Genomic DNA, 18,123 nt, shown 5'->3' with positions numbered 1-18,123 from the left:
AAAATTTCTGTACAGGTAGAAAAAGAGAAGTACCATTTATGAAAATATTATGTTTACATGATGTCATGTAGACCATACACATTAACCAATAAATTCAACATAATAGCTACCACCAACATACATTTTCTACCTCCATCAATCTGTTGTATGATTGAGTGGACACTTTTGCCCTTCCCTTGGATGGAGCCATTTGCGCCTAAGAGGAGCGGTAGTTTAAAGTGGAATTTTTTTTTGGACTTGCTGAGCGTGAGAAAAAAACATGGGTATTAATATTTGTTACTACTGAATCCAGATCGAGGTCGGAGCGCAGTTCGGATGATCCTAATTAGGTCGGCAGAAATCGAGTTGAATGAGCTGGCTGAGGTGGGGATAGTTGGTCTCCTCTGGGGATGGCTTGCAAAAAGTCTGCTTGTTGGAGAGTTTTCGGCAGGAGACCCTTTGATGTCTAAGTTAGGATAAAGAAGCAGCAGCATGGAAGAAAGAGACTTCAATAGAGTTCTCTGTGAATGATATTGCATACCTGAAGTCCTTCGGACTATCCCTTTATATGGGAGAATCTATTTTGTTGTTTATTTAGACTGATATGACGTGCACCAGTGGCTAGGTGTATGTCTACAGCATGGGCGTCGCTCTATGTAGGCAGCATGAGACCTTGACTGCGCGCCGACTGTAGTGCTACCACAACCACAGGCTATCAGAACTGTTAGTTGTCGTCAGCACGTGTCGATTGGCTCCTCAGTTGGTTGGCTCCTCGGCAAGGGCTGAAGTTATTCGGTCCAAAGTATTGTCAGTCTTCGTCGACATGCATCGAATAACTCCTCAGCTAGATTTGAAGTTGCCTCAGTTTATATCGAGATCAGAGAGTTCGCCTTTTGCTACTGGACTTGAGCTCCTTGGAAAGCTCGAGTCTGGTGATGAGCGCTTCATATACAACCTCATTATTTGAGGTCGAGAACTCAAAATGCAGAGTGTACTTTATGATTACTCCATCCGGATTAGTAAGTATGAGCCCAGCCCCATTGCCCCGTGGGCCTGATGAACCGTCTACATGTAGGATCCACGGCCGCTCTGTGGTCTTCATTTTTGGAAGCTTGGCAGAATCTTCATCAAAGCTGGTTCATTCCACCAAAAAGTCTACAAACACTTGTGCCTTGATGGACGGCTGGGGTTGGTACTCTAGGTCAAATTCTCCATGCTCCACTGCCCACTTCGCCAACCGACTTGCATTTTTGGGCTTTTTTACAATATGCCTCACTGGTTGGTCGGTCAGGATTGTGACGAATGGGTTTGGAAATATGGTCGGAGTTTCTGAGTTGAGATGATGCGAGCGTAGACCTCCTTCTCAAACTAGAAATATCTGGTCTCGGTATCTTGCAGGATCCAACTTGTGTAGTATATTGGTTTCGGGCATCTTTCTTCTTCTTGCGCCAGGATCGAACTCACAGTAGAAGAAGAAATGGCTAAATACAAGCAAAGCATTCCTATGTGCTACTCCGCGGCTTGGCTTTTCACGAGCATATCATCCTCATACACCTCCATGTTTTGGCCGATCTGTTCCTTGTTGATCTTGTTGTCGAGGCGCTGGTAAGTTGCCCCTACATTCTTTAAGTCAAAAGGCATTACTTTGTAGCAATAGAGGCTTTTATTGGTAAGAAAGGCTATGTTCTTCTTATCCTCGGGGGCCATTTGAATGTGGTTATACCCAAAGAATGCATCCATGAAGGTCATAGCTGGTGCCCTGAGGTTGCATCTATGAGCCAATCAATCATCGAAAGTGGAAAGCTGTCTTTTGGGTAGTCTTTATTCAGGTAGGTGTAGTTGATATAAATTCGCCATTTTTTGTTATTTTTTTTACAAGTATAACATTGGCCAACTAATCAGGATAGTTCATCTCGCGAATAAAGCCGACCTCCAAGAGTTTGTCAACTTCTTGGCCCATAACTTGTTGTCTTTCTACGGCAAAGTTTCACTTCTTCTGTCATACAGGTCGGTGAGTTAGGTCCACGTTGAGCTAATGAACTGGAGCTTACACCTGGCATGTTGGCAACCGACCAGGTGAAGACATCCATGTTGGCTTGGAGAAAGTTGATTACTTCAGCTCGTTTCTTCACTTAAGTTGGAGCTAATATGAACAGTTTGGTCAGGCACATCTTCTTTTAAGGGAACCTGCACCAACTCTTTGGCCGATTCTCCTTGCTACTCCTTTAGTTCATCCCTTGTGTCCAGTCCTTCTATCGACAGATTTTCTGTTGGTTTTTTTTTTCTTGAGGGTGGTCATGTAGCATTGACAAGCTTTCTTCTAGTCACGTCAGATTTCTCCCACTCTTCTCCTTATGGGGAATCACATAAGCAAGTGGTAGGTAGATACCATAGCTCAAAAATCATTCAAACTAGGTCGGCCCAAAATTGTGTTGTATGCCAAGGAGACTCGAACCACCAGAAAGTCTAACCTCAAAGTGTTATTTCGAGGCTCTTGCCCTATGGTGACCGATAGATTGATGATGCCCTCTATGGAGACAGAATCTCCCGAGAAGCCGATTAGGGGTGCACTAACCTTCCAGAGTTGTTCAATAGGCAACTTCATTCATTGGAAAGCATTGTAGAACAACATGTCAGCTAAACTTCCATTATCAACAAGTATTCTTTTTACATCATATTCACCAATGGTAAGAGAAATGACTACAACATTGTCATGAGGAGTTTGAACTCCTCCCAGGTCGGCGTTGGAGAAGGAATTGACATCTCCCGTACACTGCCTCTTTGGGGCAGCTTCGGCTTCTTGAAGAGCTCGATTGCTCAAGGTGCTTGGGACCTCGGTAGGACCGCCATCAATTGTGTTGATGACTCTAGCTGTCGGATGATTGTTGATCGGCTCTGGGAGAAGTAGAATAGAGGTTGAAGCAGGCACTTCTCAATCACGTCAAGCAAGGACGTATCAGTCTTACCATCCACGTTAGATGAGTGCCACAATCTCATCATTGAGCTAGAGGGACTCCTCAATGTCATGGCTATGATTTTGGTCTTCTTATCTCTCTTGGTCGCTGGGGCCTTTATTTGATGCGGAAGGCACAGGTAGCCTTGGACTTCAATCTCTATGAGGATCTAGATCCTCTGGGCAGTGAGAGGGGTGCACCTTTTAAATTTTCGAGAAGGGCTCTTGGGATGGCTGGGCTTCTTTCATGCCGAGGTGAAATATTCCTCAGCGTGCCTTGCTCCCGTGCCCTCTTTTGCCTCCTCAGGGAGTTCTTTCACCTGCGAACTCGCGATAGGAGGCCATGGCTTCCTCCATATTGGCATACTTATCAGTTCGTGCCAACATTTTGGCAAAGTCGGTGGGGAAGCACTTCTCCAAGAAGAAGAGGAGGCATGACAACCGTAATCCGCTGTTCATTGACCGACATTGCGTCCAATTGATTTAGGTCACGGACTTCCAGTGTCATTGCATTGATGTGGTTGACATAGCATCTGAGGAACTTTTTCTTCCTTTGCTTGATGTCGAACAGCACGTCTAAGCCACGATGCTATCTTCAGCTAAAGACTAAGACCCTGTTTGGGGGAGCTATTGGCAGTAGAGCTTTTAGAAGTAGGACTATTGGAAGTAGAGCTATCTGAAGTAGAACTTTTATAAAAAGTTGTTTACTATTTGGTAACTACATTTCTAGTATTATACAACAAAGTATAATAAAATATAATATGTATTAATTCATAAATATATGATATAGTATAATATTAATGTAATATAATATTATTATAGTACTATAACGTTGTGTACTATAGAATAACAATTTAATATTATATTAAATTATTTAACATAACATATCAATGTATTAAGATATAATGTAATATAATATTATATTTATAGTATAATACAATAATAAATGTATAAAATATTATAATTATTAGTGTAAATTCATTTTTCACCATTTCGATGACCATTTATCTCTCTGACAAATTTTCTAGCTAGGTGATAAAATTGGTAAAATAATTATTAATATTTTTATTTATTTATTTATTTATATATCATTTTATTTTATTAAAATATATTTATTTATTATCTTATTTATTTATTTATTCGTTCATTTATATACATATTTATTTATGCATTTATTTATTTATTTATGTATTTTTTTCTTTTATTTTTCTTTTCTTTTTTTTCTTCTTTTTGTTTTCTTTCCTTTTATTCTTTTTCTTTCCTTTTCTTCTTTTTTTTCTTTTTCTTTTATTTTTTCTTCTCTTCTTCTCCTTATTTATTTATTTATTTATTTATTTATTTATTCTTTCTTTTTCTTTTTCTTTTCTTCTCTTTTTTTTCTTTTTCTTCTTTTTCTTTCCTTTCCTTCTTTTTCTTTTCTTTTCTTTTTCCTTTCTTTTTTTCTTCTCTTCTTCTCCTTCCTTCCTCTCTTCCCTTCTTCTCCTTTCTTCTCCTCCCGTGAGACCAGCGGCGCCATGGCTGGCCGACAACAGTCTCAGCGGAAGAGAGCCAAGGCGGCTCGCTCGCCACCACCATGGGCGCACGTCGCTGCCGGCGGATGCTGCCGCCCAAAAGAGCACCCCATGGCCGGCCACCATGGGAGCTTTTGCTACGGCTCGCCTCCCCGGTCCCGCAACTGGGACACTGTGGTCCCACGACTGGCAGAGGCCTGACTACCCCATGGTCGAGCTCGATCGCTGCACGGGCCGGCTGCGCGCCACGGGTGGTGTCGCGATGACCTACGGAGGGGTCGCCGGCCATGGGTGGTGAGCGGCGTGGTGGCTACCACAGTGGGCAGCCATGGTTTCACCAAAAAAAAAAGAAAAAGAAATGGGCGGCGACATTGAGAAGAAGAAGGAGATAGAGAGGGAGAGAGAGAGGGAAAGGTGAGAGAGCAAGAGGCGGTGGCATGGAGGATTTTGGAAGAAAAAATGGACTTTTAAATAGGGGTGTTTTGGTCAAAAAATAGCTTTCTAACAAAGCTGAAAACAACGTTTTCGGAAAGCTCCATTTTGGAGCTTCTTCTAAAAAACTATTTTCAGCTTTCTGGAAAAGCTAAAATAACTTTCCAAAATTTTTACCAAACATCTTTTTTCATCCAAAAGTACTTTTGGAGGACCAGAAAGTGCTTTTTCGCCCTCTAAAATCTCTCCCAAATGGGCCTAAACGCACTGCGAAGAGGTGGGCGAGCTACTTGAAGGGGTGGATGGATTCGGGCCAAACCTCTGCAAACCAAAATTAATCTGCCTTGCAAAGGGTTACAGGGAAGGCCTTGCAAAGCACAGTACCGGTAGCTTTGTGCAACATCATGAGAGCTTTGAAGCTCTCTAGATGATCCAGAGGATTTGAACTAGTTTTGACGGTGCAGCTTGCTGTTGTAAGCCCTGGATTGCTGCGGTCAGAGCTTGCACCTGTTGTATGAGTAGGTTGAAATGTTCATTATCCACGGGCATAGGGGGTTGCGCCAGCAGAGTGGATTTTAGGCTTTGCAGAGATTTTCGCAAAGGTGGAGCATGGCGTTGCGAGGCATAACATGCCAAATGCGGTAATCTTAAATTATCAAAAATATAATTATCTTGAAAATCGGTGATCTAAGATCACTTGGGAGTAAATTATTTTCTCACTGCAATGGGATGAGTACCACTCTAAACTAAACCCGCATGCCAATGATTCTATCTTCATTAAGGCTGCAAATGGGTCAGGTTGACCCGTGACTTGGCCTGACCCGACCCGCTTAGACGCGACCCGACTCGAATGTTAGGACCCGCGGAGCCAGTTGGGTCTTAAATTTGGACTCGTTCTATTTTTCAGATCGGGTTCAATCCGACCCAACCCAGATTTGATACGACCTAACCCATTTTTTTAAGTCAATTTTACATTGTTTATCAAAAAATCCGATTCGATCTGATCTAGACCCAGATAATCTATTAGGCCCATGGGCCATAGCCGCAGGCCTGCAACCTCCTAGGAGAAAGCGATCCCCATTTGACCCTCAGCTCCGAAATCTCACCTACCCCTACCAAAATCCATAAAAATTAAAACAGTTTCACCCAGACCCAATTCCCCCCCTCTCCTTTTCCCCTCTCGAGCTTCTCACTCCTCCAACATTTAGCTAGGAAATCTTTCTTTCCCATCGACGCGTTCTCTGGAAAAATTCAATATGTGAGACCCTGGAACTAGGCCCAGTCCACTTGACCGGCCCAGTCCCACGTTTTGGCCTCACGTGCAACGGGATGGAAGGAATCCATCCCGAAGAAGAAGGAAGCCCTATTTTTAGGGCTTCTTCCTCCTTCCTTTGAGGCCACCCAAGGTAGAGCCGCCGTACCCTAGTTCCCCTTGGGTTGGAGCTCCTTCTTCTTCTTGTTGCTGCCGAAAAAGAGAGGGAGAGAGAGGGCCATTGGGTCGGTCTTCTTTGGTACGGGGGTCTTCTTTTTCCTTGCCACCGGAGAGAAAGAAAGCCACCGGACTTTCGTCGGGGCTAAGGTAAGCCTTCTCCTCCTCCTCGCTTGGTGATTACCCATGGTGTATGGTGGTTTTGAGCTGGCTGATCGCCCGAAATTGGGCCTGGAAGCTCTTGTTGTTCGCCTTTTTCGCCGTCGCCAGCCGCGGAGGTGGTCGGGCTTGCTCCGCCGCCTCCTGCCACCGCCGAGGCCGGCCACCATGGCTGCCCGTGGGCTCGACCGAGGAGAAAGAAAAAGAAAGAAGAAAGAAAGGGGGGAAGGAAGAAAGAAGTCGGGAGAAGTTTCTGGAGAAGAAGAGAAGAAAAGAAAAAGAATTGGAAAGGAAAGAAAAGAAAAAGAAAAGAAGAAAAAGTCAAAGGAAAGAAGAAGGAAAAAAAAAAGAAAAAAAAATAAATGAATAAAGAGAGGGGGTGGTTTACTGGTATGAACCCAAACTCGGGGTGCTAGGTATTTCTATAGGGTCAGCCATGGAAGGATATTAAAATTTAAGTTTTTGTATACATATGTTGTGATGAATTTTAAAAGAAGAATATGATTTTTGGATATTAGGTTCTGCGAGAAATTTGTAGAATTAATTAGATTTGTTGTGGATGGCGTTTGCAAGGTAAGTATTGCGACCTCTTTACTAGATTTATCGGCAAACTATATATATTTTACGAATCAAATTATTCGTGATTACGAATTTGATGCATGGGTTGTATGCATATTTTTAGAATATTGTATGACTCTGATTGAACGTATTTGCTTCTGATTTGGATTGTGTTTGATTGCTCTGACATTGTACCTTTCGGTTTGGAACAATAAATATAATGTGAGAAAAGATAACAACATGAAATAGATTCAGACTCGCAGTCAGGCTATGTTGAGGACCCTGCCAATGGAGGCTAATACGTTAGTACCGCAAGAAGATTAGTTGGTGATATGACCCTACCACTGGAAACAAGTGGTCATGGTTCCGGGCTGTGGAGTTGAATCTGATAAATTGAAAGAAATTAAGATATGAACGATATTTGGTTTTGACATTGCATGTTTTCATGACTGAAATATGAAATAGAGAACTAATTGAATTTTAATCTGGCTATGTTGAGGACCTCTCCAATGGGGGCAAATACGTTGGTAATTGACTGTCCTGAAGGACTCACCGAAGAAGATTAGTCGGTGTTAGTGACCCTGCCATAGGGAACATGTGGTCATAGTCCAGGATCGACAAGATAAATTGAATATGTGAAAGAATCTCGAAACCGTAAAAAGACTCTTAAGAATTTAAAAAATATTTGACTTATACCTTGGAACTGTATATATATTTGTTTTCTAGATATTATTGCTTGATTTATCTAGCTAGAATGTTCATTACTTACTGGGATGTTTAGCTCATTATACAATTTTTTGTTATTTTACAGATTTCCAGAACTAGTCTATTGGGGTTCCAAAATGGAAGAGCGACTAGAAGGATTGTGTCACAAGTTATCTTAGATTATGGTTATTTAAGTTGATCTATTATTTTGGACATTTTGCTGAACATTGCAAGGTTTTGCTATTTTATGTACTAAGTTTGTATGTTGCTAAATTATTGTTCCGCTGCGTATTTAGAACTGTGAGACTTTATGACTTGAGTTAGTCAATGGAATAAGATTGCATTTATTTAGTTCAATTATTTTATATATTGAGATATTTAGTTAAAATGTCTTGCATGCTCGTGAGGAGAGTTTCCTACGGGTGTGCGGCGGTTGGCGCGACACCCCAGCTTGCGATCTCGGGCCGATGGCATGACAACTTAAGTGGTATCATGTGGAGTGATTGATTAAAATCCTATTTGATTTTGATGAGCTCAAAGCATTTGAGTATATTTCTTGTTTACTAATGAATTCAATTAAGTGTTTCAGTGAAAATCTTGTCTAAGTGTCTCAAGACTTGGTTCATAATTTTTGGATAAGTTAAGATGTCAGCTTGAACCAAAGTCTGAGACTCGAGTCGACTCCAGAGTATCACGAGTCGACTCCAAGCGTATCAAGTTCACTGGCACGAGCTCGAGTCGACTCCGGATCAGTACGAGTCGACTCCGACTGAGAACAGACAGACGAACAGAAAGCTTCAACTCAGAACCTGTCAACGAGTCGACTCCCGAAGTGTGCGAGTCGACTCCGATGTTCACCGAGTCGACTCCAGGGTAGTAAGAGTCGACTCCAAGAGGAATACAAAGAAAAAGTCAGAGAGCAGTTTACGGGTCTGAGATTCGAGTCGACTCCAGTGGAACGCGAGTCGACTCCGATGGTTGGCAGGTCGACTCCAAAGACAGCAAGAGTCGACTCTCAGCAGTACACAAAGAAAAAGTCAGAGGGCAGATTCTGGACTCTGAGATTCGAGTCGACTCCCGCATTACGTGAGTCGACTCCGAGACTCCGCGACCACAAAGAAGACAGAAGACCAAGTTACTGCCTCTGAGATTCGAGTCGACTCTCAGACAGCTAGAGTCGACTCCAAGGCAGCTTCACATCAAAAGGGCAGAAGACCAAGTTTCGGAAACTGAGAGCCGAGTCGACTCCGAGGAAGCTCGAGTCGACTCCAAGACTGGACGAGCCAAAAGACAGAAGATAGGGAGTTCGGGCTCTGAGCGCCGAGTCGACTCCCAGGACAGTCGAGTCGACTCGAGTGGACCAAATTCAAAAATACGTCCACGGACTTCATGGGATGAGCCGACTCCGAGAAAGCCAAGTCAGCTCCAGAAGTTGGCGAGTCGACTCTGGGTCAAGACGAGTCGACTCCCAGTCGCGAAGGCAACTTTAATTCAAATCTGGAACAGTTGCAGAGTCGACTCCGGAAAAGTATGAGTCGACTCCCGCTACAGACGAGTCGACTCCTGATCGCGCGAGTCGACTCCAACCCACCAACGGACACATTGTCAGACTGTACAGAGTGTGCAGAACGGGCAGAAAAAGCTCTCTAACGGCTAGTTTCCGTGGGGGTTGGTTTAAATAGCCACAGTGGACTGTAGCAAGGTAGAGAACAACCATTCCACTCCAAGTATTCAAGCATTCAACTCTGCAACTTGTTCTTCAATGAGAAAAAGGGAAGATCTGCATTTACTGCATCCACCTACATCTTCCCAGCAATTAAAGAAGCTCCTCCTGCATTCAAGTCGACTACACATTCAAGAGGAGACCGAAGTTTAAGAAGCCATTTCTTTTCTCCAACTTAAAAGCGTTTGAGGGCTTCTAAACTCCTTTTAGATTATATTGTCTTTCATCTGCTTTTGAGAAGCTTGTTTTTCTGTTTGTCTATTCTATTTACAACTTGTATTTGCTTGATTCAATCGGAGGATTGAATCAAGGGTATAGAGGTTAGTTGGTGAGCCTAGTTATTAAAACCAACGTGTGTAAGGGTTTGATTGTGATCCCGGAAAAACAATCGGGGTGGTTCTAGTCGGTGAGCCTGGGAAAACCGACCGAGTTCATTGTGAGCTCGTAAAACAACAAGTTTGGTTGTGAGCTTGGAAAACAACCGGCTGTAATCCAAGGGGGTTATAATGAATTCCCAAGTGAGACTTGGGGAGTGGACGTAGGAGCAAGGGTTAGCTCCGAACCACTATAAAACTTGGTATTTGTGTTTGATTGTCTCTCTTCTTCTTCCTCTCTTATCACTCACAGCACATAGCATTTAATTAAACAACTTGCAATAGTTTTAATTAGTCATCCACAACGTTTTAAATATCCAAATTATTTTAAAACCCAATTCACCCCCCCCCCCTCTTGGGTTGTCTATCTGGGCAACAAGTGGTATCAGAGCCTAAACTCTTTCACCCAAGAGTAAAAGATCAAAATGACAACCCCATTTGGATCTTCCCACATTGAGGGTCAGTCCACCCAAAGACCCCCATTCTTTAATGGATCCGACTACTCATATTGGAAGGCTAGGATGAGAATATTCATCCAAGCCCAAGACTATGAGATGTGGACCATTGTAGTAAATGGGCCATACATCCCATCCATATATGTAGAGGGTGTCACGGTACCCAAACTAGAAAAGGATTGGGATGAACATGACATGAGAAAGGCACAACTAAACTCTAAAGCTATGAATGTGCTTTATTGTGCCTTAGATAGAAATGAATTCAATAGGGTCTCTACTTGCAATTCTGCAAAAGAGATTTGGGACAGACTTGAAGTGACCCATGAGGGCACGAATCAAGTCAAAGAATCCAAAATAAATATTTTGGTTCATAAATATGAACTATTTAAAATGGATTCTAATGAAACAATTACATGCATGTTTACTAGGTTTACTGACATTGTCAATGGCCTAAAAAGCCTTGGCAAGAACTATACTAACAGTGAGCTTGTCAGGAAAAATCCTTCGGTGTCTACCAAGGTCATGGGAAGCTAAAGTGACCGCAATCCAAGAAGCCAAGGACCTGAACAAATTACCACTTGAGGAGCTTCTTAGATCCCTAATGACGCACGAGCTAACCATGAAACAACACAACGAGGAAGAGTCCTCCCATAAGAAAAAGGTAATAGCTCTAAAATCTACTTCATCTAACAAGGACTTATCTTGCAGTAGAAGCAGTGAAGAAGAAGAACATGAGGAAGATGATGGTGAGGCACTTCTTGTGCGCAAATTCAGAAAATTCATCAACCACAAGAAGTCCTATCATCAAAGGAGAGGCCCCTCTAATTCCTACCGCAAGGACAAAGGTAAGGAAAGGGAAAATGAGGGGATTGGGTGTTACGAGTGCAAGAAGCCGGGTCACATAAGAGCTGAGTGCCCTTTACTGAAAAAGGGGAGCAAGTACAAGAAAAAGAAGGCTCTTGTCACAACACTATCCGACTCCGACTCATCATCCTCTTCATCGGATGATGAACAAGAAGAAAAGGCCAATTTCTGCTTCATGGCCAATGAAAATGAGGTAACTTCCGAATCGCATCTTGATTTTTCTTTTGATGAACTTTATGATGCATTTAATGAATTAATGATAGAATATAAGGCCATAAATCTTAAGAATAAAGAACTAAAAACCGCTAATCAATCATACCTACATAAATACGATAAATTAGTTAAGGATAAGGATTTAATCACCAAAGAAAATATAGAACTTAAGACAAGCAACCAACTTTTAACTCAAAAGACTAATACCTTAACTAAAGATAATGAAAAACTAACTAAGGAATTTTCAGAACTTAAAAAACATAAACTAATCTTAAATAAGGATCTCACAAAAGAACTTAATGATCTAAAAGCAGAAAATCAAACACTAACTAAAGAACTTAACAAATACAAACTCTTAGTTGAAAAATTTACATATAGCTCTGAAAAGTTTAATATGATACTCAATAGTCAACGAGCAGTATTTAATAAAGCGGGTTTAGGGTATAAACCAAGAAATAAATAAAAACTTCTTAGCAACTTCTTTGTTAAAGCTGGAGAAACTAAAACTAAGAAAATAACCTGCTTTTGTTGTGGGACTATAGGACATAAGGCAAATGTATGTGACTATAGGAAAAGTAAAACAAAAAGAAAAATTAAAAGGGTATGGGTTCCAAAAGGAACCAACTTGACTAACCATGAAGGATCCAAGAAAACTTGGGTACCTAAGATTATATGATCTACTTGTGTAGGAGTGTCTTGCAGCCAAGGTCAACAAAAACTGCTGGTACTTGGACAGTGGCTGCTCAAGACACATGACGGGTGACAAGGATCAATTTTTCACCCTTGAAGCTAAGAAGGGATGTGCTGTGACTTTTGGAGACAACAACCAAGGTCACATCATTGGTATTGGTAAAGTTCAAATCACCCCTTCTACTTATATTGATAATGTTAGATATGTTGATGGTCTTAAGCATAACTTATTAAGCATTAGTCAATTATGTGATAAAGGGTATGATGTTATGTTTAAACCATCACTATGCATTATAACAAACCCTAATGATAATAGTTTAGTTTTTAAAGGAATTAGACGAGGAAATGTATATGTTGTAGACCTTGAAGATCTTGCAAAACATAACCAATGTCTAGTTGTTAATGAAACTAAGGATAATGATGCTAGTTGGTTGTGGCACCGTAAGTTAGGTCATGCAAGCATGGACACAATAACTAAACTAGTTAAAAGAGATTCCGTGATAGGTTTGCCAAAATTAAAATTTGAAAAGAACAAAATATGTGAAGCATGTCAATTTGGCAAATAATCTAGGAACTCATTTAAATCCATAAAATGTGTCTCTACCTCTAGGCCTCTAGAATTATTACACATGGACCTATTCGGACCAACTAGAACAACAAGCCTAGGTGGAAATAAATATGGTCTAGTTATTGTAGATGATTATTCTAGGTACACATGGGTCATGTTCCTAGCACATAAGGATCAAGCATTTTCTGTTTTTAAGAAATTCCATAAAGAAGTAACCAATGCTAAAGATACCTCAGTAATAGCTATTAGAAGTGACCATGGTACCGAATTCGAAAATCAGTCGTTTGAGGAATTTTGTAGTAAAAAGGGGATAACCCATAATTTTTCTGCACCTAGGACACCACAACAAAATGGAGTTGTGAAGAGGAAAAATAGAACTCTAGAGGAAATGGCTAGAACTATGTTATGTGGCTTTCATCACAATTCTCCATGAAGGATTTGGGAGAAGCATCCTACATCCTTGGGATGAAGATCTATAGAGATAGATCTAGGAGGTTGCTCGGTCTGTCCCAATCCATGAACATTAAAACCATGCTGAAAAGGTTCAGCATGACAAATTCCAAGAAGGGTTATCTTCCGATAGCTTCTGAAATTTTCCTCTCTAAAAGAGATTGTCCGACAACTCCGCTAGAGAGAGACCGTATGCATCGGATTTCCTATGCTTCGGCTGTGGGGTCCATCATGTACACCATGATATGTACACGACCGGATGTGGCACACTCGTTAGGGATAGTGAATAGGCACCAGTCTGACCCAGGAGAGAGCCACTGGACCATTGTAAAATCTATCCTCAAGTATTTGAGAAATACTAAGAATTAGTGGCTGGTCTATGGAGATTCTAACTTGAAACTTATGGGATATACTGATTCCAGTTTCCAGTCAGATCGTGATGATAACAAGAGTGTGTCTGGATTTGTTTTTACCCTATATGGTGGGGCTGTCTGTTGGAAGAGTTCCAAGCATACTACTATAGCAAACTCTGTGTGCGAGGCGAAGGAAGCTGTGTAGCTACGGAAGTTCATTGCTGAGCTAGAAGTTGCACCCTCCGCTGATGAACCAGTCCCACTATACTGTGATAGCACTGGGGCCATCTCTCAAGCTAAGGAACCAAAGGCACACCAGCGCACCAAGCATATTCTGCGCCGGTATCACCTTGTTCGTGAGATAGTAGAACGAGGTGATGTTGATCTTCAAAAGATTGACGGAAAGGATAACTTAGCCGACCCCTTCACTAAGGCCCTCAGTTTAAAGGAGTTTGACCATCATTACTTGAAGATAGGTATACGATATTGTACCAATTGGCTTTAGTTTAAGTGGGAGTTGTTAGAAATTGTATCCTAAATTCAATCAATTGTTGATTGTAAATGTATTTGAATCAATTATAAATAACATGGTATTTATTCATCACTAGAACATCTTCACAAACTCCGATGTGATGAAGTCCTTAGGACTGCTTTGTGTAATGAAATATGATTTTGTCACACAGGTCCTTAAATGTTCATGACCGTATGATATACTATTAACAGGACGATAGTATCATCGGGCGTAGGTCATTGTGTATCATATTTGTTGGTTGTCTTCCAAACCAAAGAGTATAGAGATACTAGTATGGTATACAGGTGAATGGTAGTGTACGTTCACTGAACGTGACCAATTGACAGACTCTCTCTTGTCAAGAGTTGTTCCGAGTGGATATAGGTATATGTATCCTTTAGACCTGAGATTGCAACCGGTGGCTTGCAAGCAACTCATTGTACTTTGGTGCCGGACTACCTAGATTTCTAATCCAGCGATGGAAGGTTTCTGGGTTTAGTCAAGTACTTGTGGTAGTCAGTTGCAGATCAAGATGGGATTGACCTCCCTTAGAAATAAGGATGAATGCCTTGTATTTTCAATTAAGTAGTGCCCTGGCCAGGAAAAATCAGATCACTATCACTTGACTTATTGAATTGAAACATATTTTCGGATAGATCGTTTCAGGGTAGACAGACTCTGAACCCACCTTGGGCATTTTCTGGTCAAGAGGATGAATTATGCGGAAACCATAGTCCATAGGTTCCAGAATGTTGCTTTGCATCTATTCGGCCTATCCGATCGTCGGGTCCCATTGCTAGATGGTTACTTCAATTAGTGCAGGAAGTGTTCTTGTACTACCGGCTTAGGTTCGAACCTGTGAGGTCACACGCTTAGAAGTTTCTAGATTGATCAAATGGCTGATTGACGATTGAGAATCGTCTAAAGGTAAAATAGTCAATGTGATTGACCGATTGCCCTAAGCAATTGTTGCTTGAAAAAGTTAATTGGTGATTGGATCACTGATTAGACTTAATTTGATTGAGTAATAGAGATTGGGCTTGACCAAATTTAAATATGATTTGAAATTGGTAAAATCGTAATTGACACCAAAATTGGTTTGGTGAAAATATCTAATTTGCCCCCAACCAAATCAGATTTGCCTTGAGTCAAATTGGATTAAAATCAATTATGATCCTAATATGACTAGGACTCCCTTCTCTTTGTGGAACCCACGTCCTGCCTAGGTGGGACCCACATACTATATATGGGACCCACGTCCTGCATTTATGGGACCCACATATTGTATGCAGGACCCACATTCCGGCTACCTCACCCCTTTGCTTGCGTGACACGTGGTGGAGCAGGACACCTCTTTTGCTTCCATGTGTGACATGTGGCGGGCCTGGACACCTCACACTCCTCCTGATGTCATCCATGACCTCATCTTCCTCATGAGGTCATCCATGACATCGCCCTTCAGGCCACCTCATCCCTTTGCATGCATGACACGTGGCGGAGCAAGACACCTCTTTTCTTTGCATGTGTGACATGTGTCCTGGCAGGACACCTTATAGGGACACCTCACCTTCTTCTTGGCCTATAAATAGGCCACCCCTCTTTCTTCTTCTTAAGATCAAGAGCACCAGAGAAAGAGAGTGAGAGGAGAGAGAAGCTCTAAAGGTGAAAGCCCAAGAAGGAGTTCTTATGCTATGAAGGTCCATCTTCTTTCTTCTTCTTCCTTTCAGCCAACCTTCTGCCTCCCTGCGAGCTAGCACTCCCCGGGATGCTGATCATTCCGGAGCTTCGCGTGGACGAGTCATCGAAGCCGGACGCTTGTGCGACTGCGAAGCATCCTTGAAGGAATCTCCTTCTAAAGGTAAGAGATCTGATCTCTTTTATGGTTGAGATATGATCTCAATCTTCAAATCACAAGAAGTTGTGATTTATGCATATTTATTTGAATCACACAATCCTCGGGATCTGAGAGCTTTGTGATATTTGGTGTCAAAGCAAAGGATTAGTGGAGACTATCCGATTTCCGAAAACTCTCACGCGTGATCGTGTGACGAAGCGTGGCTCTCCACCTGGGGACTCATGTGATGAGTGCTTTGATAGGCACGTGCGGGTGTCACCCTATGTATTAGGACTGAGCCCGCGCCACATGCGATGTGCAGTTGAAAACTGTCTTCGACTGGTACCAGAGTTAAAAATATCTAAAATATTAAGCATGTTTTGGGTTAAAATGTTTAACCCATTCTTTCCGCATAAAATTTTTTGAAATTCATGCTTAACCCTCTGCACGCACACTTTCACATGGTATTCCAGTATTCATTGTGTCTGATCGAGATGCTAGATTTGTATCTCAATTTTGGAAAAGCTTGCATAAGGCTTTGGGGACAAAGTTATGTTTTAGTACTGCCTTTCACCCCCAGATCGATGGTCAGTCTGAGAGGACCATTCAGATTCTTGAGGACATGTTGAGAGCTTGCATCATAGATATGAAGGGTTCTTGGGATGAGCATCTACCTTTGATAGAATTTGCATATAACAATAGTTATCAGAGTAGCATACAGATGGCGCTTTATGAAGCCTTATACGGAAGAAAATGTCGTTCGCAAATTTGTTGGGATGATATTGGTGAACGAAGATTGTTGGGCCCTGAACTTGTACAACAGACAGATGAGAAAATTCAGCTAATCAAAGATCGCCTTCGGACTGCACAAAGTAGACAAAAGAGTTATGCGGATAATAGAAGACGAGAATTAGAATTTCAAGTTGGTGACCATATATTTTTTAAAATATCACCTACAAAGGGAGTTTCATGATTCGGAATTCGAGGAAATTGAATCCCAGATTTGTTGTTCCATTCGAGATCTTGGAAAGAATTGGTAAGGTGGCTTACAGACTTGCCCTGCCGCCTTCTCTGGCTGGTGTACACGATGTTTTACATGTCTCGATATTGAAGAAATATATACCAGACCCAAGTAATGTCACGAAGCTTAAGCCTTTACAAGTTAGAGAAGATCTATCATATAAGGAGCATCCAGTGCGGATAGTGGACAGAAAAGATCAAGTTTTGAGACATCGTGTTATACCTTATGTCAAAGTGCAGTGGAGCCATCATACAGAAAGAGAAGCTACATGGGAACTAGAAGATGAGATGAAGTAGAAATACCCTCAACTTTTCAAAACTGTAGGTACGCAAATTTCGGGGACAAATTTTTTTTTAGCAGAGGGGAATGTGAGACCCTGGAACTGGGCCCGGTCTACTTGACTGGCCCAGTCCCACATTTTGGCCTCACGTGCAACGCACGTGTGGTAGCGGGATGGAAGGAATCCATCCCGAAGAAGAAGGAAGCCCTGTTTTTAGGGCTTCTTCCTCCTTCCTTTGAGGCCACCCAAGATAGAGCCGTTGTACCCTAGTTCCCCTCGGGTTGGAGCTTCTTCTTCTTCGTGTTGCCGCCGAAAGAGAGAGGGAGAGAGAGGGCCATTGGGTCGGTCTTCTTTGGTACGGGGGTCTTCTGTTTCCTTGCCGCCGAAGAGGAAGAAAGCCGCCAGACTTTCGTCGGGGCTAAGGTAAGCCTTCTCCTCCTCCTCGCTTGGTGATTAGCCATGGTGTATGGTGGTTTTGAGCCGGCCGATCACCGGAAATTGGGCTCGGAAGCTCTTGCTGTCGACCTTGTTCACCGTCGCCAGCCGCTGGGGGTGGTCGGGCTTGCTCCGCCGCCCCCTGCCACCGCCGGGGCCGGCCACCACGGCCGCCCTTGGGCTCGACCGAGGAGAAAGAAAAAGAAAGAAGAAAGAAAGGGGGGAAGGAAGAAATAGGTCGGTAGAAGTTTCTGGAGAAGAAGAGAAGAAAAGAAAAAGAAAAGAAAAAGAAAGAAAAGAAAAAGAAAAGAAAAGAAAGACAAAGGAAAGATGGAAAAAAAAAGAAAAAAAATAAATGAATAAAGAGAGGGGGTGGTTTACGGGTATGAACCCGAACTCGGAGTGCTAGGCACTTCTGTAGGGTCAACCATGGGAGGATATTAAAAGTTAAGTTTTTGTATACATATATTGTGATGAATTTTAAAAGAAGAATATGATTTTTGGATATTAATTAGGTTCTGTGAGGGATTTGCGGAATTAATTGGATTTGTTGTAGATCGCGTTCGCAAGGTAAGTAATGTGACCTCTTTACTAGATTTATCGGCAAACTACATATGTTTTACGAA

At 42.0% G+C, this 18,123-nt stretch overlaps 1 protein-coding gene across 1 annotated transcript; it reads right to left on the bottom strand.

Annotated features, from left to right (window-relative positions):
• Window positions 1-2,584: 2,584 nt before the first annotated feature.
• Window positions 2,585-3,391, bottom strand: LOC148703072 (uncharacterized). Its single transcript, XM_088724194.1, has 2 exons — window positions 3,253-3,391; window positions 2,585-2,874 (listed from the first exon to the last, which is right to left on the bottom strand). The coding sequence occupies exons 1-2, from the start codon at window positions 3,389-3,391 to the stop codon at window positions 2,585-2,587; spliced, it is 429 nt and encodes a 142-aa protein (XP_088580320.1).
• Window positions 3,392-18,123: the final 14,732 nt, after the last annotated feature.

This window comes from Phoenix dactylifera, chromosome 6 (assembly GCF_051530095.1).
Source record: "Phoenix dactylifera cultivar Ajwa chromosome 6, Ajwa_hap1_PhDact_Kaust_v1.1, whole genome shotgun sequence".
In the NCBI taxonomy this organism is placed as follows: Eukaryota; Viridiplantae; Streptophyta; class Magnoliopsida; order Arecales; family Arecaceae; genus Phoenix; species Phoenix dactylifera.
The sequence above is the reverse complement of the archived record's forward strand: the minus strand, read 5'-3'. Positions and strand labels throughout refer to the sequence as shown.

What these genes read in the sequence shown, in the direction of transcription:
- LOC148703072 (XM_088724194.1), bottom strand. Translation starts at nt 3,391, where the DNA reads ATGAACAGCGGATTACGGTTGTCATGCCTCCTCTTCTTCTTGGAGAAG. An exon ending in CTCCTATCGCGAGTTCGCAG is followed by an intron (nt 2,875 to 3,252) that starts GTGAAAGAACTC and finishes TACTTCTCCCAG; the next exon opens with AGCCGATCAACAATCATCCG.